At 41.5% G+C, this 27,394-nt stretch overlaps 1 protein-coding gene across 3 annotated transcripts in view; it reads right to left on the reverse strand.

Moving 5' to 3' along the window:
* Positions 1 to 27,394, reverse strand: part of UNC80 (unc-80 homolog, NALCN channel complex subunit) — a 131,574-nt gene that overhangs the window by 37,802 nt on the left and 66,378 nt on the right. For 2 of the 3 annotated variants that reach the window (XM_062002461.1, XM_062002460.1), the window contains exons 27-45: positions 25,426 to 25,526; positions 22,258 to 22,455; positions 20,117 to 20,224; positions 19,241 to 19,379; positions 16,329 to 16,510; positions 15,772 to 15,903; positions 14,782 to 14,968; positions 13,699 to 13,830; positions 12,969 to 13,112; positions 11,494 to 11,594; positions 10,063 to 10,149; positions 9,607 to 9,790; positions 8,847 to 8,941; positions 7,833 to 7,922; positions 7,363 to 7,464; positions 4,942 to 5,122; positions 3,806 to 4,074; positions 987 to 1,121; positions 85 to 223 (exon numbers count right to left, since the gene is read on the reverse strand). In XM_062002461.1, the coding sequence (XP_061858445.1) occupies positions 85 to 223; positions 987 to 1,121; positions 3,806 to 4,074; positions 4,942 to 5,122; positions 7,363 to 7,464; positions 7,833 to 7,922; positions 8,847 to 8,941; positions 9,607 to 9,790; positions 10,063 to 10,149; positions 11,494 to 11,594; positions 12,969 to 13,112; positions 13,699 to 13,830; positions 14,782 to 14,968; positions 15,772 to 15,903; positions 16,329 to 16,510; positions 19,241 to 19,379; positions 20,117 to 20,224; positions 22,258 to 22,455; positions 25,426 to 25,526 (2,706 nt within the window). Of the gene's footprint in view, positions 1 to 84; positions 224 to 986; positions 1,122 to 3,805; positions 4,075 to 4,941; positions 5,123 to 7,362; positions 7,465 to 7,832; positions 7,923 to 8,846; positions 8,942 to 9,606; positions 9,791 to 10,062; positions 10,150 to 11,493; positions 11,595 to 12,968; positions 13,113 to 13,698; positions 13,831 to 14,781; positions 14,969 to 15,771; positions 15,904 to 16,328; positions 16,511 to 19,240; positions 19,380 to 20,116; positions 20,225 to 22,257; positions 22,456 to 25,425; positions 25,527 to 27,026; positions 27,231 to 27,394 lie in introns of all 3 variants that reach the window. The other variant, XM_062002459.1, reaches the window with a different exon arrangement.

Raw genomic sequence — 27,394 nt, forward strand, 5'->3', positions numbered from 1 at the left:
TGAACAAATCATGCTGCATCAAATGCATGTTAAATGAATAACCAAAACACCAGAATTACTGAATAAAGGGTACTTTGCTGTTACCTAGTGACTTGAGAGGTTTTTCTGCTTTCACCAGCTCTAAGATGTCCAAAATGTCTGGAGTATCTCCCTCTAAAGACTGCAGCAGATCAAACAGACACTGAGCTGACACTCCTTTGCTGGTTCCATTGTTTGTAGCATCCTGTTTCAACAACAGACATTCATGGTTGAATTTTTGAGGGCCTGTGTGCAATCCAAGAATCTTTATCTGGAAGTGTGGGCTACTTTTTTTTGATGCAGAGGCCCCATAGAGCTCGAGAGCTTACTGCTATGAGGGGATAAGCCTTGCCTGACTTGACAGATTGATGCTACAGTGGAAGCATGATATGAAAACTGCACACAGCTGTACTTCCCAGCAAGAACAGATCTTTTGCTGCCCGGTGAAGAAGAAAGATGTGTGTGCTTACAGTGTATGTGCAGCTGGATTTGGTGGTCCCACATAAAAATAAAAATCCATTAACTTGCTTTAACTCACTAAAATGTTAAAAAGTAACTAGTGAATACTTCAAAACAGGGCTAATCCAGTCTTATAGTTCACATGTACTAAAACTTGGCATTAAGCTTTTAGTTCCTATTGATGGATTCTAAGATAGGATTTGTATTTAGAGAGTTACAAATCGTTATTTTCCTTTTATAACCTATTAACATACAGAAATATAAAGTGAGACCACATTTACTAGCCTGAATACCAGTGGCCTGTTATCTCAGCATCCTGCTCAACCAACTGATGAGCACAAGTTTGCAGAAATAAGTTCAAGAACTGGTTCTGTGTAGCACTAAGTGCAGTAACCACATGTTCAGTAAGCACCATGGCGCTGCTGCTCCAGTTGTTTTCTCTTTGTGATGGTGGCTGGCTCCATACACAGGCTTCCCCACGTTGAGACTAGGGAATGGCTTTTACTCACTGGGAATTCCAGGAGAGGGGCCACACTTGCAAACAGCTGCAGGATAAAGGGCTTTCGATGCAGAACGTAGAACTGGCGGCAGGCAAACTCAATCGCTTGGCGCAACTGCGGGTTGCTTTCATAGTCAGCATATACCTGAGCAAACGAGAAAGGACATGGAAGTACTAATGCAACAGGAGGGCTCCTCATGTCCTGACCCCAGACTCAGTCACCTACAGCTTTGTCATTCCTGATATGTTTGCCTAACATGTTTTTAAAGATCAAGACTTCACCACCACCCTCCCTAGCAATGCATTTCAGGGACAAAATACCCGTAGAATAAAGTTTGATTGTCATACTTCATCACAGCTTTAGTCCATTAATTTTTGTCCTCTATATCAGATTCCTTCCCTCTCTTTCCTAGATGCGCTTTACTTGTTTGAAGACAGTTAACGCTTAGTTCCTCAATCTTCATTTTTTTCAGTTCATCAAATATCAGCTCTTTCAGTCCTTTCTCACATTATATGTTTTCCAGATGTACATCCTGTTCCGATCTGCAGTCTCTTCAGTTAACTGATTTTTTTTGTGTAGTGTCCATAGCTGGGCAGGACCAGCACTTCCAGTCAGGACTGCTGCTGACTGGAGCAGCAGAATTATTCCATATTTCTTTCCCAAGATACAAATCTGTATAGTCACCATAGGATGGCATTTGGGATATTACCTTTTTCTATTTTTATCCTTCAACAGGAGGACACTGTTGATTCATGTTTAGCTTTGAATCTATACCAATATTCTATCCTGCAGCAGTGCTACTGAAGCAGCTATTTTCCCTTCCATATTTATGTGGCTGATTATTCATAAGTAGGGACCTAAGCTTGTCCAACCTGATCAACATAATATAAGGTTTATTCTTCTTTTTTCAGACTGCCACGTCCACATTGTCAAGATAATTTGAACTCCTAGCCTGTCCTTCAACACAATTGACTGTCCCAACAGCTTTTAAGATAGGTTCAGGTATTTAGAGTAGCATTTCCTTCAGGGTTGGCCACTGAACCATGCAGCCAGTATGCTGCATACAAAGACTTAGGGTTTGTTTCTCAGTTATATAAACAGTATAAATTACTAGGAACAACTTTCTTTGTGCATTATTCTTGTATTCCTTTCAATTGCCTGTCTGCATTCCTCTGCTGGCACAAGCCTGTGGGAGGGTAGTGATGGTAGGATCTTCTTGCTATTTGCTGGCAACAGGTAATGATGAGATTTTATGGTAGTGCAAATTTCACATTACAGCACAGGGCCCTTGAAGGTTTCTAAAAAAATTACTAGTGTGTAAGACCTCTGCAGAGATGTATTTACTTGTCAGTAGCCTGGTAGGTTGATGACATTAGTATGTTTTAATATAATTAGAAGCCTGTAGCAGGCTTGTAAAGACAGTCAGTTACTGTTGCCTGAATCTCATTTACTTGAGAAAAAGGAAATAATTTATACATCTCACCAAGGAAAGTGGAAAAACCTCAACTGACAAAGAGCCTTGTGGGAGTATGTGCATGTATGCATCAGGAATTAAGCTATTATTAGCTGATTCAAGACCAGAAGCGGAAATTTGTTTGTTTGTCATGACCACAAACAAACCAGCTGATGTTGGGCACCTGGAACAGAGATGTGAGGGTCTGCAAAAACAAGCTCAGTAACACCTGGGTTTTCTTTTGGAATTGTTTTTTTGCCTCCCAAGATTGGTACTTTATTAATTTGGTAGCTGACAATAATTGCAGTTGGGAGGGAATAGCAAATAATTACAAAATCAATTTATCTCAACATGAAAAGTGAAAATGAAAGGAGAGGCCTTCACAGGGCTGAATGGTTACTGCTAAGTGCTTCAAATTGAGTTATTAAGCTATTTTATTTCAAAATGTCTTGTTTATAATGAATAAAGCCCTGTGCAGACCTGGATCCAATACATAGTTACCTAACCATGTAAGGCATGATATTAGAGTTTCCAGTTAGTAAAGAATTTGTTTAGATAGCTAAATTCATCACTGGTCCTAATTATTGTGCTTTATTAACTACATAAAGGTGAACTTACATAGGGCTGATCATTGCTGCTTTTACAGAAATGATAGTTTTGTTCTGAATTTGCATCACAATGGTAAATTTCTATTTATATACTGTCTTTGACCCCTGCAGAAATAATCTTTCTGTCTGTAAAATAACTATATTGTATTTTTTGTAATTTTCAGTGTCTGCTTTTTCTCAAATGTCAACAGGAAAAAGACAGAGTTGTACCTGTCAAGTGAAGAGAAATTCCACTGCTAACATGTCCAATATTTGTCACCACTCACATGAAAAGACAGCATACACTTATTAATAAACATTTACCATTATTTTCCATTGCTGTTTAAATTGCAGAAAACATAACTATTGTACTTAAAGAAGTGCACATAGTTTCAACCAGCAAGTAGCAAATCCAGATGTTTCAACTGTTCCCCAAATTGCAGCCATCCCTGGAGGCAGAAACACTGAGGGAGACCTGAGATCCAAAAAATTGCAAGTAATGTTTACTTTTCTGTTTTGGAAGTACAGAGTAAGGGAGACAGACATTCATTTGCTTAACACAAAGAGGAAAAGAAAACACAATCATTTACTCAAGAAGAAAAGGGAATGATGTCTCAGAAATGCTGATTTGGTCTGTCTCACCCTGATTTGTTGTCTTCTTGGGGCCTCCAAAACCTGTCGTCTCACCAAGAATCAGCAGTATAAATTTTCTCCTTTAACAGTCAGTTCTATTTACAAAGTGCTACCTCTGAAGTTATTTCTCATGTTTTTTCCTGGAAATGGCTCACCTGCAACATACTGGGGAGGACCCACTGGTATCCGCTGAGGGAGAAGAGGTGGTTAAAGTGCACAGCTGTGTTGATGACTGTGGCAGCATACTGCCTCAACAAGGCACTATCCTCAGGATGCAGGATCAGGGCACCATTAAAGACATTCAAGAAGAGCATGATCTCATCCCCCCAGGGGAACTCGCTAGGCATGCCAAGGAACATCTCCTCCAGCAGCTTAATCCACAAGCTTTTCTGAAGAGTGTCCAGACCAAAGAGCTCTTTCCCAGCTGCAGGGAAAAAGAGGCAACAGCAGTCACTCTGTCCACAACAGCCAGCCTCACAACATTCCCAGAGGCCAAAGGACTATCCAAAGAACCATCCCACCATACTGATCATCCTCCTGCCTTTCTAAAATGATTTTGCCCATCTCGTGTTTCTGGAAGTGCCCACAGGTTCTGAGCAAACCTTGACTGACAACAGCACACACAAAGGCAAGAGTAATGAATATCATGCACCTCATTAAATCCCCACTAGTTGGAAAAGTGACAGCAGATCTGAGCTTGTACATGCATCATCTGCTTCACACAACCCGAGTGGCTGGGTGGATTTATGCTGAATTTTCATCCTTTGGATGTCCCACACAGAGTTACAACAATGCTTCTGGAAGCAAGTGTCTTTAGGGCCTGTTACACCACTTGCCAGTGCAAGTGACCTATTTAATCTCTAAGTCAGTCTGAAAACCCTAACTTAACCTTCAGAGCAAAATTTCTGAAGAGAGATGTTTCTATATTACTGCTGCAGAATTCGCCCTGTCTTCGCTGGAATTCCCATGCTTCCTCAAAGTGGATGGCAAAGGATTCTGAGCAATCCTTTTTAGGTGCAGTTATGCTGCTGCAGACACTATTCCAGCTGCAGTCTCATCCATAATTTTAATGCATTATTCTAACTTATTCTTATTTGGGTCCAAAAAAAAAAGCAGCTTTGTCTGGAAACCTCTAACAGCAAAGTCCTTTCTGCTGTTGGGCTTACAAACCTAGGAAAAGATTTATTAGCTTTCAGTAATGCTGCTAGCCTGTGTGTTTCTAAGGCAAGTACCTCACAGAAATTTTCTGGGCCCTTTGCAACCACCAAAGGAAGCTATCAAATAGCCATACCTTGGGGATCACTGAAGAGCGAGAACTCAGCATCAATGGCACTTCGGGGAAATGAAGGCAAGCGGAGGAGGTCCTCCTGGAGCATAGATACATGGGACTGCTTGTGGGCAGCAGGGATTTTCTGGGTCAGGGATATGAGGAACAACACTCGTCCCACCTCTTCTAGCTTGCGGGTGAACACCTGAGAGAAAAAGAGACAAAGAGTAGAATCAATCTGATTGAAAAGTTCTTTATAACATATATGTGCTTTTCTAGGTTAGAGGCCAATGCTGCACCCTTGTGCTTGAATGTGACCACTGTTCTTCATCCCAGCTCCCCAAAGAGGGATCACATTTGTAAAAAAGGTTACAACAACTCTTTCAATTTCAGTCTTGTGGAGGGCTGTGAGGGGTTGTCAAACACTTTGCACCTGTGACATGGAGTCTTCCGTAGCTTAATGTCAGCTTTGGCAGCATGAGCCCCAAGGTAGGCAGAGGCAAACTAGCTCTAAATTGAAAGCCATACAGCTGCAAAGTCTTAGACAATATTCAATGTGAGGTAGACAATAGTCAACATGAGGTTGGAATTTTTATCTACCTTCTGGGTGGAGGTTGGCTCATGTCTGGCCTTAAAAAGTGTATGTACAGTTGCAAAAGAAAAGTAGTCAATAAAACAAAGAAGACCAGATTCTGAGTTACTGCAAATGAGCAAAGTCTTGCAGACTTTACATCATTGCTTCTGGTTTACACCAACTGGGAAACGGAGTTCCATTCTACCAGCCTCCTTTGAACTTCTGACTGTTTGGACTAGTCAGGCAAGCTATGTTATTTTGATGCTAAAAGTAACCTTAAGGCAGAATAATGCTCAGTATTACAAGCAACTGTCTTGGGAAGCAGTCTCAAGACAGCTCTTATGTACTGGGATGAAGCCAAAACTTGAAGCATGTGGCTTAACACGTGACAAAGCTCAGCTTCCCACGCCCTGAGGTTGCTGCGACCTTGCTTTGAAGTGCACTCAGCTTAGAATTTGGTGCTTAATCAATCAACAGTAAAGAAAGTAGTTTTCCGTGGATTGTTGCTCTCTGGATAGACTCTACAGTGCTGTTTGCTGAAGCTGGATGTTATGCAGCTTCTTGCATGACTACAGAGACGCTGGTAGATGCTTGATTAAAGTTTTACCTTAGAAATGTTTGCCTCTAAGTACTCCAAATAGGAAAAAGTGTAATGCAAAATAATGCCCTGACAAAATTGCATCAGTTATTTTAATGTTTTTGAGTCACATAGGGCACATCAAACTCATTTGATATATGGGACACATCTCCTAGAACCAGAGTGAGAATAATTTCCATCAGAGAAACAACCAAATGGATAGCAAGTAACTTTCTACTGGTAGATGTAGCACATGGTATATATTCCTACTTTGTACCGTACACATATGAGATGGTATTAACTATATTCTCCATTGTTTTAGGTGCTGCTACCTCTTAACTTTATAGCTGCTTTTTGTAACAATTCCTGTTGACATTTTCCTTCCTCTGCACTCACATTGCTGGAGACACAGTAGCTGTTTTTTGGCTAGAATAATACAATTGTTATTACAAAACTCATACTGTTTAACCATATCTTCCTCTCTCTTTTTTATTTCCCACTTATCATCATCCTTTGCAGACACAGCTAGACCAACTTCTCCCTAAACTCAGTTGCTACTGAGATAACTTTGCTTTTGTGGAAAACAGAGCATGCCACTTCTACAGATAAAGTAGACTTCAGTCCCATTGTCTTACTGTCTAAAGAAATGGTACTTGTAGGGCTTTGCAACACACTGCACTGCCACTTTGAATAGGGCTTAGTTCCTAAAGGCAAGCTCCCAGGAGCTGTGCGACATTATTAGGGTCAGACAGGTTATAAGATCATGAGACTGGAAGACAGGGACAATAGGGCTCTTCTCAGGGCAGGTATTCCTCTGACAAAACAATTGCTGCTGCTGTGCCCCTTGGAGTAGCTCTGGTAAAAGATTAGCATATGAGAGCAGGACAAGGAAGAGAGGTGGCTAACATTCTCTACTGTGAGAAGACAGAGAGGAAGACAGAACAGGTAAGTCCTTCTCCACAGCCAGAGGTCATGTTAAAGAAAGGAATAAGCAATTTTTGAAGCTGAGGCAGCTGAAGTTCTTTTTGGCCAAGTGTGGGAGAATGCAAAATAATCTGCCTAATAGAAGCTGTCTGGAGAGAGTGTGAGGGAATTCAGGTTGCTGCCTTTGACTCTTCTGAAAATGTTATAACCTGTGCAATGGCACCAGGGCCAATTTCATGCCAATTGCTACTTCTTTAGCAGAGCTCTCTGTCTGCATGCAGCATGAGTGAAGACCCTTAATGGGAAAACAAAGGTTTATTTACAGGGTTTGTTGATGGGCAGAGGTGTCTGGTAACAGCAAGAGAGATACCTGCTTCTGAATGAGCTCTTGACCCTTTTCTGGATGCATCTGCACCAGGTTGAGCTGGGGAGAAACTGACCTCCGGAAAGGATAAATGTCACGGACGTATGTCTGCCAGGAAAGGAAACAAATGTCTTTTACAAAAATGTAACCATAACAGAACTGCATAAAAGTCTCTTTAGCCCTTTTGGGTAACAGCTTTCAGACCTCATGGAAGACGATAATCAGAAAAGAAAATTGCTCTTTTCTTAGAAAACTAGACATTCATGACTTAAGAGCAAGAGACTCTACTTCTGCCTCTTCCCTCTTCTGTCAAACTCCAGTCTTTCATCACACACAACTAAACACCCAAGATGTGGTAAGTCCAGGACACAATTCTGTATATTTATGGGCTGCTTGTTCTCCTTTAGATAAATTTGGTGTTTAAGAATGGACAAGATGGGAAGAACAAAGTCATCTGAACCTGACCTTTGCCTTACCTTGTTGTAATGAATAAGATTCCATCGCTTATCCATTAAAAAGTAATGAGATGACTGTGTTTCAGGTATGTTAAAAAACTCCAAACACTCCTGAAAATGAAGGAGGAAAAAACATTCTGTTACTTATTAGTTGTCTTTGTACAAAGACCACAACATCCAAAAGAAGATTATCCAGCTAATAACATATAAAGGCACAAACCAGCATGCCTCAGGTTGGTACACTGTTCTGGTATTAATTCTTTAATTTCTTGTTTATTAATCATAAAGTACATGAATATGTTTGTGATAATCAAGTCATGCTGACATCACAGTCCTGAAGACTGTTGCTACTTAACTTCTTGTATTCATATCACACACATTTGTCTGGTTATATGAGCCAGTATTGGAGTATTGGAGCTTCCATTTCCATATTATGTACTTACCAAGCTTTACTGACAGGTCATGTACAGAGACACTAAAGTTCCAGTCCTTCAAAGCGTGAGATGTGTGATTTCCATTACATTTTAACATAGCTGGACAAACTGAAGGTATTTATAGATTTGTTTTCTATGTGGCTCAGTTAAGGCTATTCTTTTCCTATTCAGGAAATCTTTGGCAGAAGGGGGAACTGACCTCACATCTCCTAGATCCCAAGATATCATCATGGCTACTGAACCATTACTTCCACTCTGATCTTGATCATTCTGCTGTTTTCAGTGTTGATAAGCCTGACATTTAAATGGTTTCTATATTTATCCAAAGGATAGCATAGAGCAAATACCCAACAAGCTGCAGTGTCTTCAATGTATTTGTGGGGTTTTGGTCATCTGTGAGGTTAGGGAGAGTCTGTTATCCTTTAATATGGGATCCCGTTTCTTACAACCAAGCTGTTATTACAGGGAGACAGAAATGTCAGTAAAACTGCCCTCCCCAACACTGAAACAGGATGATCAGGCAGAATGTATTGCTAGCATACAGGTATAGTAGGTAAATGTACTATTAAGTAATTTGTCTAGTTAAAAAACTCACTCCTACCTTCAGAAGAGCCTCAAACTGTGTGTCCTCATGGACTGGTAACTGAGTTGGGATATCACACTCATTCTGTCCATGCACAACAAGGGTTTTTGTGCCTAAAGGAAGAAAAGCAGTTACAGTCTCTGACTCTTCAATTAAATCCATTTCAAAATACTGCCCATGGAGGAAAAGCAATAGTTAAAGTTACTTCTTGGGCAGACAGATAATGCCAGTCCTGTCATTTTGTAGTGTTGGCATAGCCCTACACTTCCATAGTTAATGAAAAATAGATCTGTTCCTAAAGGATGACCTGGCTTTAGCAGCAACTGCCACTCTGAAAAAGGAACAAATCTAAAAGGTCAAATCTGTTTTTCAGCAAGATATCTCTTGCCTAACTCATGATGGCCTAGGCTCACAGCATGCTCTTCTTGGATCCTCTCAAGAATTAAATGAGAGGTTACATTAAATCAAATTGAGTCTGAATGGTACAGTCTTACAATTATCATCCTTCCAGCCTCTCACAGCTCAACTGGCACAAAGATCTGGGTTGAAAAGACTGTTCTAATTAACTTCGTTTGCTTCTTTCAGAGCTCTTAAAGTGGCTCTCCGAATTTCAGGGAATTAGAGGTGGAATTTTCTGACTGAATCCTCAGCTCAAGGAAAACTGACTTAGAATATGCAGCATTTGTAGCTGGTCTTCTCTGATCCTGTTCTGATGGATCTCATTTTTGGTAGAGTGGGTCATGAATTTGAAGGAGATTTAAAGACTCATTTATTATACCTGGCATTGAAGCAGTCACCAGTAGCTTCACTTCACATTGTTCCTTCTTCATAGTCTGCTTGAGATCCTTGAAAAAGAGTCCTTCTACATAACCCACCACTTCCCAAAGGAAGGTAAGTGTGGCAGAAATGGCATCCATGCCCCACTCACATGGTGTGCGTACAAAATACATGATCAGACCTACCTGCAGGTAAGAAGTAAGAGGAATGTCAGGTTATGCTCACTCTCTTAATTGTGCAGAGCATTGTATGTCACAGAACAAACATTTTGTTCTTCTACCTTTCTAAGGACTGGAAGGCCTTTGTAAGCCTGATGACTTGCACCCACAGCCAGAAACAGATATGATCTACACAGGAAAACTTACGAGCATTTTTTTCTTTGCAGGCACACTTTTCTAAGACACATGCAGGCAGAGGTGAGATTCTGGGCTGCACAGTGGACCCAGAAGCTACTCACCAAGTAGTTAAAAAGGATATGAGATGTCTGAGCAGGGAAGTCTCCAATGTTCAGCAAAAGCTTCCTTAACATATACATCAGCTCATCCTGAAAGAACAGGAAATGTGGGGTTTTTTTTTTCCATCACAAAATGAAGAATGGATTTCTCCCTTCTGTCCTATCTGGCTTTGTTTTTTACCATTTTTTCCAGTGCATGAAAAAGTACTCTGACTATTCCTGTATTTCCCAAATTAAGGCCCAGGGCACAGCACCCAGGTCAATATATTTATTTTTTATCTATGAGAGGCCAATACCTCCTACTGCAGTTTGGACTGACCATAGCATTCCTCTCCCTGTGTTAATTCCTGTGTTGCTCATCACAACAGATGATAACCTACAGTATCTATGAAGTCATGTTCAGCTCAACTCAATAGCATGGCTGCTGGGTAGGAGGTGCAGGTAGCATCTAACTTCCTATAAAGCTGCTTGCTTTAAATGGAGACTAAAATGTTTCTTATGATGAGAAAGGAGTGCAGAAGGGAAGGAATCTCACTGTCAGATAAGGACAGACTCACTGTTTCATAAATTTCTTTTGTGGTCTGCATTCTCTTAACCCACAGCAGATTTGAGCTAGTGTTACGGGCACAAATATGCAGAGGACAACCCATGTCAATGATACATCTGGTGAAAACTTCCAAAGAAAGAAAACTGTTCCCTGTGTTCTGTACTCGTGGTTGTAGTAGGCCTACAAACTGATGGTAAACCAGCAGACTGCAATAGCTCACAGGCCTCTGAGGCTGGACAGTATATAGCTTCCTTCTCAAAGATGCTTCACAGAAGTGACCCTCTGGCTGGAGCAGTGTGAGGCCACTGAGACCTGGTTACTCAAGGAACCAAAAAGCAGCCTTTTCTGACCTTTCTTAAGGTTTAACATTAATTCTGTAGTCAGGTGGTGGCTTGGAAGATGAGGACAGTGATACTATTGATAATGTACACCAAGTATGCAATCCAGAAAGTGGTATAGAGAGTATCACTGCCTTTCATCCAGTTACGACTGGCATGTCTTTTTGCCATAAAGCTTACCTGTGGCACTAGAAAGTGGTCTAATAAGCCAGGGAGAGACAAGGGCACCCCCATCTTTCAGAGAGAGTTGAATAAATGTGGCATGGGTGGAGGCAGCATTGTCAATGTCAGATAGACAGGGTTCTGCTTCACTAAGCAGCTGTTCAGAGCTTGGCTTAGATCAAGCCAGATCCTTAGTGGTAGTAAATTAGCTTTTTAACATTTACATTGCTGGATAAAGATTGAAGCCAACTGCTGATATAGCCTAAAAGACTTTGTTTTTTTACGTACAGTATAAGAGCAAATGTTCTCCAGTGAAGCCCACAGAGTGATTCTGCTTGCAGTGGTGTTCTTTTGCTCAGTGCAGGACTGGGGAGAGGAAGCGTTTACCTGCCGGTTGCTGATTGTGAGCTTCTCAAGGAAATGGCGCAAAACTGTAGAGGGGTCTTCAATCAAACAGTTCCACAGGACCTGCTGAGCCACAGCACTTACTGTAAAAGAGAAATAAACCAGGGTCAGAACCATTTCCCTTGGAAAAACCTTGAACTGGTACACTTAGATGCAAATGTTCCCAACCTTCCTCCACGATGGTCATGTTTTGTACTGAAACACACAGAAGCCTCTCTAATGCACTAGGATTCCTGGTCACCAGTGCAGCCATCTCAAGCAACAATGACAGGTCTATCATTTGAACCTTTCCTAACCACTGGTGATATGACAGGAAGCATTTCACCACTGCAGTCAGAGGAATGATAAAGAAATAACTCTTTGGATTCACAAGTCCAGATCTGGCAATTAGAAAACATAAATGCACATTCACATATAGAAGTTCAATTTCACAGTGATTCATTGAGTGACTTTATCTGGTATTGGTGAATAGTCTTGGACAGTCAGCAGGGGCTTGTGTTGACAGTCCACTTACCAAAGTGTATTTAATTACAACCCCGTGAAGACTAACAACAGAGAATTATTCATTATTTTGGTTTTGGTGCTCAGTTCCTGATCACAAAATGCCACATACATTATTTAGGTGGTTGACTACATTCACTCAAAACTGAATACAAAACATAATGGGAAGTTAAATATATAGTATATTATATATATACTTATATATTAAGTATATAGATGGCTTTCCATTTGTCATAGGATCAAAGAAATGGTGCTGGGACTAGACCCCAGAAGGTCTCTAGTCCAAGCCCTGCTTGGAGCAGGACTGTCTCGTATACCAGATTATGTCACAATGATGGCTTTGACTAGCCAAACCATGGTAGATGCTGTGGATGAGGAATCAATGGAAATTGCACTGTGCTCCCAGTTAGGAAGTTCCTCCCAAATTTCTACTCTGAACTTCCCAAATTCTAACTAACTCTCTGTTTCCTTTTCATCACAACCAACAAGCCCAGCTTCTGCAACCACTCTTCATAGAACATGTGTTTTAGGCCTCATTTTGGCATCCACCCACTTGACCCTTTTCATTTTCTCAATATTTTTCTTGAATTGGGGGAATTTTGGGGGCCTCGGAAGAGAAAAAAAACCTTAAAACCAAACACAAATCACGAAGAAAGAAAGAAAAAATTCTACAAAGTCACATTTCTGTTGTGAATGTACCTTCAAATAGTGATGACTGAATAGATTATGCATTAACTTTTAAAGAAATATATGTATTCATAAAGATATAGAGCATATAATACTTCTAGGAAAGGTAGCATATAATAGTTCTAGGCTTGTGAGAAAATACAAAGTTGTGCAACACCTCTTTTCCACTTTAGTTATGGCACCTAACAAACATAAGTCATTGTTCAAAGTGCTGGCATCTTCTGCCACCCCTAAGCCAGAATCCCTTGAAGTTTAATCTAGGTCAGTACCAGCTACTCCATCCTCCCGGACTTCTCCATCTTCCATCAAATGGACAATGGGGAGCACTGCTGCACAGATGCATGCTGGAAAAACAGCTTGAGGCGGCTGTGGCACATGATGGTTTGGAGTATGCTCTGTAGTGTGTTCTTCATCTGGAGCAGTAAGAAGAGTAGGTGAGTGTTAGTGATTATACTGGGGTATTATTCAGGCAGGTTAGATAAACCTATGTAAACAGGTTAGGTTAGATAAACAAGCAGGTTAGATAAATCTAAAATCTAACCAGGTTAGATGCTATGTGCTGTGGAAACAGAATAAAATGATAGGCTGTCTGAGCACCATGTAAGCATGTCTGTGTAAAACAATGGTTTGCTGCCATCTCCAAGAAGAAACTGGGCCTCCAGACAACTTCTTGATCAAAGAATAAATATCTACTTTTTCAATTTACATTTACTTTCTTGTAGGGAACTCATTTTCTTTTTTATGAAAACCCATTTCATTACCATTTTTCAGCTAGAGTGCTCTCCATGGCACTGCTCTCTAAATGAAATGAGAGGTAAGGGAAGACATAGTGACAGTAGACATAAATAAAATAATGCAGGGCAGTAATTTACTACAAAGTAGTTCAAGCTTGGGAATATGTTCAGCAAAAGAAAATGCCACCAGCTTTATGGGTCAACAGGAAAGGCTTCCAGTGACTGAAATTCTAGGAAAAGATACTCCAAAGCAAAGCCAGCCCACCTTCTGCACTGACTGCTGACCGCACTGACCAGACAGAGCCACGGCGGAAAGAATAGTTCCTGTGAGACGTGCTGGAGGTGCAGGAAGGACTCACAGAGAGACGGCGGGAGGCCAGGTTGGCAACTTCTTCTACTGACAAAGAGAACAGGAAATGTCAATCTAGATCCAACTGAGAGACTTCTGGGAACTTTCTAAAGGACAGAACTTACAACTAACTAAACTGGAGATCTGAAAATCCAAGTCAGTTAACACTCAAAAGGCACAATTTAAAATCTGTAAAGATCAGTCAGGTAGGTAATTTGGTCATGCTTTGGGAACCAGCAGAGCATCGAGTGTTCAGTATTCTGGCGACTCACACTGCAACTGGGTTGACTCTGTACTTCATCTATATCCTGTTAACTGTCATGGTTGCTGATGATTAGTTTTTCTTAAGAACTGGGATTTCTGTTCACAAACTTCCTAGTGTACGTTTTGATCTGACCATCACTGTACTCACCTAATGGCACATACCTTGGAATACCTCTAATGAAATCCTTATGCTCTGTTAGCCTGGACCAGTGAAAATCTTTACCCAAAGACTAAGTTTTTCCTGACTCATGTCATGTAACTTTGGCTGTCTGAAGGTTTGGTACTGAGATGGAGCTGGTCATGTGGGCTTCATCACTAGTCACCATAAAGTAGCAAACTCCAGGGGCAATTCAGCTTACCTTAAGCTATGTGTTTTAGATAGATACTGCCAAAGGATGATTCCTCCCATCCTTTAATTATTGAAAGATTAAAGTTAGGAAAGACAAATTTCATTCCTAGTGTCCTATATTCTCATTGTGTTAAATCCTGCAAGATGCTGGGAGCTTTGAGATATTAAAGGCTGGCAAATTCTGATAAATCTGGAAGGAGAGGGCTAGGGGGCTTTAGGTCACTTGGTGAGCACTCAGCACTGGACTCTTCAAGAAATGAATATGGTTATGACTTTCCTAGCACTAAGAATCAGTGTTCCTGGATATCACCCCCCTAAACAGTGCTTTATGCTAGTGACAGTTGCTCTCAGGTTCCTGGAATGCAGTTGCTGGCCCTGGAGCACACCTTCTTCTTCCTGCTCTGAGCTTGGTGTGCAGGTTGGCTCGTAGCAGGCTTCCTGAGTGATGGGGATGGCGGTGATAAGACTGGCTTCCCGGCCCAGACGCTTCTTCTCTTCCTCCTGCTGCAGGTTCTTCAGGATGTGCTCTGCTCGTTGATGGGAGCGTGACACAGCTCTGGCTGAAAATGACTTCTGTCAAGAAGAAAAGAGATACAGCCTGAAGCTGTTAGTCAAGATGCATACATCCTGCATTTTCTGACAGAGACCTCAGTGACATTCAGCAGCTCAATCTCTAAATACAAATCAGACTAATGCTAGCTGAACAGATTCACCAGGAGACTGCTCTTGGATCTATGTCTACAACAAGCTTTGGTGAAGAATTCCCCCAAGAGGCATCACATGAATCAGTGCAAAGGAAATGGTCTGTCAGGCAGTTCAAGTGAACTGATCTCTTGGAGAGAGAATAGCTGTGTGCTCCTAAGAGTCAGGCTGTCCCCAGTGATGTCCAATGATAGGACAAGGGGCAACTGCTACAAGCTGGAACATAAGAGGTTCCAAAGAAACACAAGGGAAAACTTCACTGTGAGGGTGACAGAGCACTGGAACAGGCTGCCCAGGCAGTTTGTCTCCTTCTCTGGGGACATTCAAAAGTCAGATGGACAATTTACTGTGTGACCTATTCTAGGTAGCCTGCTCTGGCAGAGGGGTTGGACTAGATGATCTTTCAAAGTCCCTTCCAGCCCTTAAGATTCTGTGATTCTGTGAGTTACTGTCTCTCACATGAATATGATATGCAGCACAGTTCCTCAGTGGAAAAAACAGAAAAGTCTTATGCCCATGTAGGAAATCCTGTTTGCCCTACACGGACTGTGTACTAGATTTTTCCCATCCAAGGAAGACAAGAAAAATCAACATTCAGTCCATATCTTTTGGCTTAACTTCCTTCATGTTGCTACAGAGAAAAACAAGTGCCTACTCTCCTGGTGTCTGCTTACTGACTGATCTTCATTTATAGGGTCTTGCACACTCCCACTGCACTGAGGGACCCAGGGGGGGTCAAACATAGGCACAGATGGCATTCCCAGGACAGGAGAAGGCAGAGTGAAGTTTATGCTTGGAGGAGGGATCTAAACAAAAACATAAAAGACATTTTGTTACAGGCTATTATTAACATCAGTACTGCCAATTAAACATGAGCACAAGTACCCAAGACATTATTAACCTCGTCAAATTTTTCCCAACTCTATATCTTGCTGCATTGTAATACCATGTATGACACACATTTCTTTCTTTCTTTGACATTTGCATTATACTATCTCCATTTGATACAGGAGTTCTGACCATCATCTCTACCACTAGTGTGACCTACACCACCATTCTGCAGAGAGGTTGGAATAGACGATCTCTAAAGGTCCCTTCCAACCCTTACCATTCTATGATTCTACAATCTTTCTGTTCTAAACAAATTTTCAGGCACTTAGTGTGTCATTACACTTGTAACCCACAAAGCAAGCTGTAAACAGCAACAGTGTGTTTCAGGTGTCCTATCTACCTTAAAGATCTGCTGTGCTCCCTCTTCCATCCTTGGCCAGACTTGATACCTAAACCTCCAGAGGGTGTGAAATTTGAGAATGGCATTCAGTCTTTGCACCGTCTCTGGGTGATGAAATTCGGACATCAGCATGTCAGAAACGGCTTCTGGCACTTTCACAGCACACAGCAGGAACATGGCAGCTGCAGGGAGAGAACATCTGATGGTCTGTTTTCTGTAATAATGTGTTTATTTGGCAGAGAAAAACTGCAGCTGTAAAAACCCCCACCAAAAGAAACCTAATCTTGTCTCCAGAAATGATATTAGCAGTCCACCAGACCTAGGGAAAATGCTACTGCTTCATGAAACCAAGCACGTGTGATTCCACCTTTTGGAGCCACACAGTGTTATGTGTGAAGCCTGTGAAAGCTTATGGAAAACTTGCTTTTAAAAGAAAATACAGCTTTGCTCTTCTCACTAAAACTCTCAGTCATGACTGTTTTAAAATAAGAAGCATCTCTTGAAGTAACAGGACCAGAGCCTATCTTTCAAAGATTCCACTTCCCAGTGATTTCTGGGATGATTAATTAAGGCTGGTTTAGCAGCTCTGCCTTTCCCTTAGAGCAAGAGGCACCACCTGATCAGAGGTCTAACCTGCCTATTTTCATCAATAAAACTGAAAAGAGAAGCTCTTAGTTAAATGGGCACCATGCAATGATCCCAATCTGCCTTCAAAAGAAAACAGAGTTGCTTTGAATTGTGAGACAAAGGAGCATAATGGAAAGATCATAATGGAAAACAGCAAATAGCACCTGAGATGGCCCCCAGTTGCTTTGGTGGAGTATATTTGAATCTAAGCAAGCATAGTCAAACTCCAGACTGATGGAGGCCTGTTAATTTAGATGGATGTCTGAGAGGCGCTGAGCAAAAAACAAAAGCAGAGGGAAGAGTGTTGCTGTGGGAGTTCAGTGGGTGTCAGAGTCCACGGCTTCTTTGACCGGTAGCTCACCACACATCACTTCAGACAATTTATCTAGATTTGGTGACTGTTCCTCCACAGTAGAAAGAGGACATCTGCCATCGTGTTTGCCTCAACATTTATTCAGAAGATGCCAGGCGTGAGACCCATGCTGATGGGAGATGGCCTGAACAGCATAGAAAAACGGGGGCTCTTTGACTGCCTAGGTCCTGCCTTGCACTGTAAAGGTTCTTTTCCAGCCCTAATGTCCTGTTACAAATCTGTGGCAGCCTTCCTGCTTCACCAACTCTGAGAACTTTCTACTCTTTGATCTTTTTGATGTAATCATGTCAAGTCTTACTAGGATTGATTTCAAAGTGTGAGCTCATATTGAAGATATCAAAAAAGAAATACAGCGTTGGACGAGGTCAGTAGATGGTGCTGTTGTACGCTAACACAGGAGTTCTTTGTACCCAGCTTGTGGATAGCAGCACTATGGGTTTTCAGGTTTTGACCTTGTTGAACTTTAGGCTTGGGCTGAAATAATTCCCTACTAAAAAGGCTACTCCGAGACCTCAAATGGATTTTAATCCTTCCTCCAGGAAGGGGAGAAGGAAGAAGATGTATCTCAGAGGCTGATTTGGAGGAGCCAACTAGCGCTACTCAGGAAGAGCAGCAGCTATGTTCCCTTCCCCTGTGAGCCATGGTAAACTTTGATGAGAGAGAAAGAGTTTCCAAAATTATTCCACCAGAAAGGGACTTGATGGGGAAAAAGGAGTGCAATTTCAGGCAGCCTGTTCCTCTTCTTTATTTTGCTACTTTCTCTTCCTGTCTGCACATTTGACCTGGGAAAGGCAAAGGGGGAAGAGAGAGCACAGAGAAGACCTGTGGGCTAAAGAAGTGCACCGTGCAGTAGTGGAGCAGATGGAAAGTAAGAGAAGCATAAAGAAGATCAAGTCAAACAATAGATTTCAGGTCAGAATTCATTGCCAGCTCTGGAAATTAAAGAAAAAGTAAGCTAGATTGAAGTGTGATGAAAAGGGGAGAAATGTATGAGGAGAACTTCAAAACACACGTATTGTTAGCAGCTTCTCATTAAAATAGCTGTAATTTAATCTCTAGTGTAAGAACACCTGCAATGGCTTCCTTACGTACACAAAACTGGGGAAAATTACAGTCCTTAGGCCATTTCCTTGGGTTGGGTGCTGGTGGAGGAAAATTATAAAATTTGAAAGTTGTGGGAGACTGGCTTACAAACAAATTTGATTGGTCCACCAGTTTCTGGGGTTGTGGCTCATGATTTCTGAACATCTGACATTAGCATACTCTGGCTGTAAGTGTTCAGACAGGATAGAAAGACTACTACTTTGTAGTAATAAATTTAATTGCATGTCTGGAATTTCTTTTTCAAGATAAAACTCCCACAGATATAAGATGTTCTTTTTTCTTAAAGATGCCTCTCAACTATGTGTCAGCAACCAACATCATCTGCACAATTTAATACCAAATGGAAATGGAAAATTTATACCAAATAATCCAACCCTTGAGATTCTGTGATTCTGTGATAATATCATTTATTGAGCAATGCTGCTGTGTCCTTTCAGCACAATGGAGGAGCTATGACAGCTCCACTCTCATCTCCTTTCTCAGTATCAGCCCTCAACAGGTACTAACAATTTCCATGAAGAAACATACCTCAGTAAAATCTCAAAAAATGAAATTATTGTGTTTCCTCTGCCTAGAAACCCAGCTAAACACAAATAATAATTTTAATGGTCTCTAATCATCCACCACAACCAGGGTCTGAGAGACTGATCCTTATGACCAATTCTTTTGTACAGAGCACAAAATTACACAAAGGTCTATGACAATCAAACAGCAGAGTCCTCCGCTACAAAGCTGTCTTGCAAGTCCCTGTGATCTACTGTGATTTGTGAAACCAGGGTAGCCATACTAAGTAGTTTTGTTCTCTTACCTGCTGCTCCAGCCATATGCTCATCCACACTGAGCAGGAGCTCCCACGCTGCTGGCTGGATGTCCCCATACATCTCTTCTGTGAGGACAGGAGCTGCCTTAATCAGCAGGGATAAAGGTGCAGGAGAGAGGCTCATTACCTGCAGAAAACAAAGCCATGCATTACAGCTGATCTGTGAAAACTATCTACAGTGAACAATGCATTCAATAATTTTACCCTAGTTTTCATCTGAAGATTACTCACTGATAACCTATAGTTTCAGTCATTTCAGATGATGCTCTATAAAAGAAAGTTGCTTTCAGAATACACTGAAAGAGCAGTGTTGGCAAGCTAGTTCCTTGAGTCTTCTGCTAGTCACTCATCACAACAAAACACTGATAAAGAGGAGAAAAGGAAAGCCAAACTCTCCCAAGATGGTGGGCAAACAGTGATCCAGATCCATGAAAATCTCACAGCCTGCCAAGAAAAAGCCTGTGAAGAGTCAGCTACTTCTTCAGGACACAGAACAAGAAAGAACAAAGAAAACTATGTGAATTGACAGGTTGTATTTAAACACAATTATGGATTTAGGTTTTTTTCTATCTTTTTATCTTTATTGTATCCCCAGTTTCGATGTGTGTGTCGCTATGGGAAGCTAGAGATGCAGAGTGCCATTTCATGCAGTTACCTGTTAAAAGGGTGCTTTGATGAGATCACCTTAAGAGGCTTAAGTTTAGCACTACTCAACTGGGGGAAGCATGCAGGGATGAACTGACTGATACTCAGGAATAGTTCTTCACATGGGCTTGGAGATCTACATATGTTTTCCTTTTTTTTGCAGTCTAACCTGACATCTATGTATAAGCCTCCTGAACTAGCATATGGCTTAGTCAGTACCTGGTGCCTGATGTATTTTAGCATTCCAGAGTCCTTCTTCCCTTCCAAGTTGATATCAATCACTCTCTTTTTTAGAGAAGGAGTTCTCAAGCATGACTTGTCTGAGCACTAGAAGGAAAAAAAACAAAGTGGAGTCCCCATTTAGATTTCACAAAATGTGGAAAGGGAAGAGGTCATGTACAAGAAGAATTTCCATACACCGGAAGCCATTTAGTACCTGAGCTGTAGCACAAAGCCTGCTCCTGTTCTGGCAACAGGTGTAGTATGGGTGAGATGACATATCCAATTTTCTTCTCTTTTTAACCATGCTTAAGGCAGAAACCAGTATTTCAAATGAGCAATGCATATGTGCTCTGTGTAATCTCTACAGGTGATCACCCATGTATTTCAGGAGAACAGTACTTTAAGTAGGTTAGAGGTAAAAAGTCTACAGCTTCTGTATAAAATTGCCAGCGGTGTTTAGTGTGTACAACAATGATTCCTATTAGCTAAATTATCTTCTTCCTCAGAAAGCATAAATGACAACACGTTTCAACACTTGAGCTCAAGTCTGTCCGAGAGTTGCCCCAAGCAGATTGCCAATGATAGTGATAATGACAAGACCTTTTTATGTTCATTATTCACAATACCAAGGACTTTTCCCAGAATGCTGCTTTGCCACAGACTGTTCTCCTCAAGCCAGTAGCCTGCTGACACAGGGGTCCTCCTTTATCAGAGAGTTCACAAGCCCCATGGGGCACATAGCCAGGGCTGCATATTTCATGTCTTTCCAGCCTTTTATTCTGCAAGCTATAAAAGAGAGGTTCCTCTGGAACCCAGATAAATATGGAAATGGTGCCTGTGCAGTCAGAGAATGACAACACTTGAAGAATACCAGAGCATGAGGAACCAGGACGAAAGTCTACCCTTCCATAAAATTCAAAAGTTATCAACTGCTGTCCTGAAAACATGTCTGTACAAACACGGTGCATGTGTTTGCAGGAAACCTTGTTGTCCCCCAACCTCCTTTTTCCTTGCTGTTGCTTAAAGGCTTTGATGATTTGATAGATGATGAAATGTACATCACTTTGCCTTGCTATTCAAAGCTGGAGATAAAACAGCACATAGTAACGCATAGTGTTCTTTTGCCACCTTTCATGAACACTGCTAGCTACTCATATCAAACCTGCCTTTTGTAGAGGAAATGATTGCCTCTCTTCCTAAGTAACTGATATACTACTTTTCTGTGCCAGAGGAAATATATGGGGGTTACAGTTGCCAAGAAAGCAGAATAGTTAGCATTGTTTCATCTGCTCTGTGATTTGTTCCGTAAAAATACCCTTCGATTTTCTAACTTGATAGGAAACAATCTGCTCACTGATGAAGAAACATGAATTTGTCTCCTACACCTTCATTTTCCACTCACATGTTTGATGGCCTCTTTACCCAACTGGTATCTTTGTGAGGGTGTCATGAACACTTTTGTTTTTGATGTTACTGCAAAGTAGTTGAATAATGCTGCCAATTACAAGTATTCAGAATAACAGCAGTCTGCCTGTTTTGGTTAGAAATATGAAAGTATTAACCAACTGTTGATGTGAATCAGTTGGTATCTGGGCAGGCACTTTGCTGAAAGCAAAAATGTATTTCCACTGAAGTTAAAGGCACCAATTTTATGTGCTAAAGGCTCAGTCTTGTTTGAATATCCTGCTGAACTGGTCATTAAAAGCGTGTCATTAGAGACTGTAACATTAAAGACATTTACAATGTACAATTCCTGGGACGATTCTAAGATAGAAGAACAAAATTATGTAAGATTGTATAAGAATTTCAAGAGTGATTCTTATTAACAAATGAGAAGAAATGTGAAAAAAAGAGACTGGACTCCAGGGGCTGATAAGTAGAGGTCATAAAAGAACATTAGAATTAAAGCCTGGTAACAACCTTATAATCAACTAAGATTTTTTGCCGATCAATACAAATTATGCTCCTTCCATAATGCTAAATGATTTACTCAGTTTTTATTACAGCAAAGCTGTGTTTAGGAGAGGCTGTGTTCATTTTGTCATGAAAGAACTGTTTGAGCACATTATGCAGTCCTTGAAGGTAATCACAACCTGCTTGAACAAACCCCAAACATTCTGCTTTTTCCATCTACTCACCTCCTTTTGTTTTTTGCCTCTTGCCACACTGTTCAATGTGCTGTTTTCTCGCAGAGAGTCTACTGTGTCTCCATACAGGAGTTTGATGGCCCGGACAAGGCGAGCACAAGACCGGCTGTGATGGAGGTAGCAGTGTGGGTGACAGTAGTCAACATGGGTACATATGAAACTTTGCTGGTTGCACAACAGGATCATAACCTTGAAAAGAAGAAATGAAAGAGAATAGTTACCTACAGAAAAAGGGAGTTACTGCATAGGGCAGCCAGTGATGGGGACAGTCAGTAACTTTTCCACGGCCTACCTGAGGAGACGTGAAGCTCGAAACAGCTTTTTGAAAAGATATGGGTGTCTATGCAGAACTCCATACTTGCAAGTGGTTTAGAAGCTAGCTAGGCATGGCTAAAGAAATATTAGTTTAATGAAGCAGACAAAGAGACAGAGCCGCTGTATATTTATGTGTATATTTAGCTGGTAGCAAGATTAAGGCTGAGGAAAACATTATTTTCTCATTTTGCCGAAAAGCGGTTGTATCAGCACTCTGAGATGAGGGCTTCGACTGGAAATTGTCACCTACTCAATCATCATTAAAACTGCAAATCCATCAGGTTCAGGGGTTAGTTTCCTTCAGGGAATGTGAAAGGAAACGTCTCAGTATGTTCTCAAGCAGGAATAAGCTGTGCCAGTTGTTCTACATATGCTTCCCTCGCTGTACTTGGATAGGCCCATTTGGCCTAGCTTTATGTTGGCTAGCTCAGTTACTATTTCTAGTGCTGTTGCCATATGTCACTAAGGAGCTTTAAAACTCATCGAAGAAAAAGAGAAAATATTTGGGAATTTAGCTCTTCTGAGCACTGTTTTGCTGTAGCAACATGGCTATTAGTCCCTAAACTGATTATAGACAGCCTTGGGTAAGTCTACACTTCAGTGACTGCTCTCTGGTATAACTCAGAGGGTTTCTTCCCAGGCGAGTAAAGCTCAGTCCAGCAGCTCTTTTTATGTTAGTCGTCATGTTACACACAAACCCTGCCACTGAGTAGGACTCTGATGAAAACACACAGGCAACCCCAAGCCACTCAAGCAATTTACACTGTAGGGCATAATTGGCCTTTATGAATCTTTCTCTTCACCCCACAACCCAGTGCAGAAATATCGACAACTACCAGAAACTACCACACCTTTTGCATACATATATGGTCTGTGCACCTGCAGTCTGCTGGGTCTCTCCAGTAAGATAGCCGCATCACTCTCAACCCTCAAACATTTTAGGCTTCTGAAAAGTCAGGAGCTTTGTTTAAAACAAATCTGTGCTGTGTATGTGGGATTCTTGTCTCTGTGTGTCTGTTCTGGCCTCATGTTATTTTGAGGTGAATCAGGAATAACTCAGGCCACTAGTGGTGTATCAATGTGAAAATGGTATAAATCTGATCAGCATTGTATGGCCTCTACACAGCCTGCAGTCCACTGTTACAACTTGCACACTGACATAAGAGTGGGGATATCATGTTGTAAAGGAAATGCTGCTGCATGCATAGAAGCAACTAGAACCAGTGATCCTTTTGAGTGGTTTGCTCATGACCATTAAAGCAAAACAGGTTTTTGGTTTGCCTGTAGCGTTAGTGACCATCCACCCACATCTTTCCAACAAACAAAAAGAGAAAGTTCTCATGCAATATTGGTACTTGCGTAGTGTTAACAGGAACAGGTGATTTCTCAAATCTTCCTTTCTCCTATGTAGGCTAATCACATGTAAAGTGAGACAAACATCTCAAGCTCCCTTCAGTTTATGCTTCATGAGTCCATGCATCCTCCCACATTGAGCAAAAGCAACATGATTTATCCTAAGCTGCTAGCTGGGAGGATGTCTTTATCCTCTAGCAATTCATCGCCTAGCACACCCTTTCATTCTAACACACTCAGTTTAATGCACTGAGGTTTCCAAAATAATTACCAAGACTATTAGAATACTGAAAGAGAAGCGGGGTTGTCCAAGGATTGTGGTACTAGCTTGGAAGACAAAATATTCAAGTTCCTTGCCCTTCCACCCTCTTCCAAAAAAGACAACTATCAAGAACTGCTTCTGATATCAAAGAATTGGATTAAGTCTGTCCTTGCACAGACCACATAGGGTTGAGAGCACACTGTGTGAAAAACTTGGAGGAAATATCAACTCACTGTCTTTCCCAAAGGCAATTCAGAAGTGAAAACATATCTGTTGTCATAAACCTGTGCAGGACATAATCAATCTGTGCACAAGGAGTCAATTCAATTCTTCTGCAAAGCACGTGCACAAGGACACACAGTCATGGCACGTCACGAGGCAACAGAGTGTCATGGTTTCCTATCAAAACCAGGACACAGAGGGAGAGGTGCACAGTTCTTGGATACTAGTGGATCGAACTGTGTAGACTTGCCCAATTGACTTTTTGCATGTCCCAATGATGGGTACAGAGATCATCAAAATGGATGTCTTAGGTCCTGTGTGACTAAACCACATTTGCACCATTGTACTCCCCATCTAGAGTTGAAACTACCCAAGTCCCTGTTGGGTTACACATTGTTATAGAATGCATCTAATGGAATCAGAGAAAATGTTCCAAACATAAGAATATTCTTCCCCAAAAGATACATAATTAAGCTCATTGATACAGAGTTAACGGAGAAAAAAATTACATAAATTGGCTCACAAAGGGGTTCCCTAGGAAAAGCCTTTTGGTAGTTAGTAAACACAGGGGTAACAATAGAATCCACAACTCAAGTAGCTTCTAAAATGTTATTTGCCAGAAGCTGTGAGTCCAGCTCACACTGCAGCCCATTCTGTTACTCTTCCTGAACTACCCACCTCTAGCCACGCTGGAGACAAGGTACTGAGCTAATGGATTTTTCAGCTGAGGTAGCATGGCTGTCCCAGCATGCCGAGAGAGAAATAGTCCTTTTCTCCTTACAAACTAAATATATGAAATAGACAGGGGGAGCAAGACAAAAACTTTCTGGTTTTAGTCCATTTTAGAAAGAGCAAATAGACATTTCCAAAGGTCACTGCTTAACTTACACTGGAGATCCTTGAAGCTATATGGAGAAAGCACAGATTGTGATCTGGTTATTGCCAGTACAAAGGTTTTCCTATTGAAAACACCATCCTTGAGAGTGCTGCTGGAGACCCATACTTACATGCAGCCATGACATGTTCCGATGATAGTTCTCCTCCGTGCCTGTGTTGCTCAGTACCTCGGGCTCAATGCTAGGTTCGCTCGCGCTCCACGGGCTCCCTTCTTCAAAAGAAAAACACCCAAAAGGTGGTTGTTTTTATTGTTCCCTATGTGCTTTAAGACTAGGGACAGCACTTGTAAGCCAGGCCAGCTTTGTGGGAACAGATCAGAGTACACAGAATATGCCACACTGGAAACACTGAATTTGAACACCCTTTCCCCAATCCTTGTATCATGCTGGCTTGACAATTACAAGAACCATTTACACTTGGTTCGCAGGCCATCTTGTCAGTAGCAAACACTGTCCCCTCCCCACTTTTTTCTTTAATGGAAAGGGAGAATATAAACAAAAAACATTGAAACAAATAATTTGCACCATTCAGATGCTGCAAATGGTTGGTTTAGTGATCTGCATTGACTGGGCTCTGTGGTTAAATATGTCAACAAAAGTCCAACCAGAAGTGGCATCCAACTAGAAATGCCAATGGACATAGTCACTGCTAATTGCCCATGGAAACTACTAATGTCATGGGGATGAAAGGGGAAAAAAATCCTGATTTTGGCATGCTAGTTATAAATAACTCTGGCAAGGGAGAGATTTCTCTGGAAACTTCACTAAATCCTGTGTTTCCTCTAGCCATCCCATAATCTGTGGGCCTCCTATGAAACTAACAATTCTGTTAAGAGGTGGCTGGGGATGAATTCTGCTTAATTCTTTCTTTCTCCTCTTTATGTGAACTGTGATTTGCCAAAGCCTACAGAATCAGCAATCCCATTGTCCATGTTCACCTACAAAAGCATCTTTTGTGCAACATAAAATGATCATTAAGCTCCGGAGGTTATTTCAGTTCCAAATATACACAGAAGTAGATTTTAATTAACATCCCTATTAGAGGGAGCCCCTTTAGTTCAACTAAAATAGAGATTTCTCATGGCAGGATGCACGTCTGGTTTCCATAAGATAAATATATGATGGTCCATCTTTTGAAGACTAAGGAAGGCATCTGTAAAATGTAGGTATATGCCAATATGTAGAAATACAGACTGTAGCATGTGCATGTTGTGTTCTACATATAGGAATATATACCTGTCATATAACATGCCTGTGACATCATATTCTACATAGAACATGGCATGCATGTCCATACACATATATGTATCTCCTGTCTGTTACTATGGACAATAAAATATCATACATGTATATGACCTCAGGTATTCGTCAGATCATATGATTTAGGAGTGTGTGTATGTGCATATACACATGCACACGGGCTCCCCTAAAGACAGCATGCTTCTGCCTGGCAGGCACCAGCATTATAAGAGCTTGTGCTCTTACATGGAGCTCTGACTTGACAATCTGTGCACGGAGCTGATGCTGCACCCAAGACCTCAACTATGTTCCTCTCGGGCCCTGGTTCAGGCAGTCCCTGAAGAGGACTCTAGATTTTCCCTAGCATGCTGGGGCAGGAGGACCTCTTGTAATTTCTAGCTCTGCTGCAATGACATCAAGAATTTAGGTCCTACCTATCGTCCCCTCCCTTTCCACCCACTCGTCTAAGTTACCTATATCAGTGACAGTGTCCCTGCTGTGGGACAGCTGCAGCTCCTCATTCTCAGACTCTGAGTCCTGCCGTGATAACTTGGTGCTCTTTAGGCTGCCGGCCCGGCGAATGCTGGAAAGGGAACCCCCCTTCTTCACCCGGAAACTGCGGGTTCCTTTAATCTGGAGCAAGCGGGAGCCTCCTATCCTGATCTTCCTGCTGGGAACTGTATTAAAAGAATAAGAGAGGACTTTTTTCCCCTTAATTTTTCCCCATTTATAAAAGATATCCGGGCCCTCCCCTCCCTCCCAACCCTTGGCTGCCAGCCTGTATTGCAGCTTTTCTTCTACCAAGAAACATGGGGCCAGAGGCTCCCTCCAAAGCCACCGC

The sequence above is a fragment of the Colius striatus genome, chromosome 9 (assembly GCF_028858725.1).
Source record: "Colius striatus isolate bColStr4 chromosome 9, bColStr4.1.hap1, whole genome shotgun sequence".
Taxonomy (NCBI): Eukaryota; Metazoa; Chordata; class Aves; order Coliiformes; family Coliidae; genus Colius; species Colius striatus.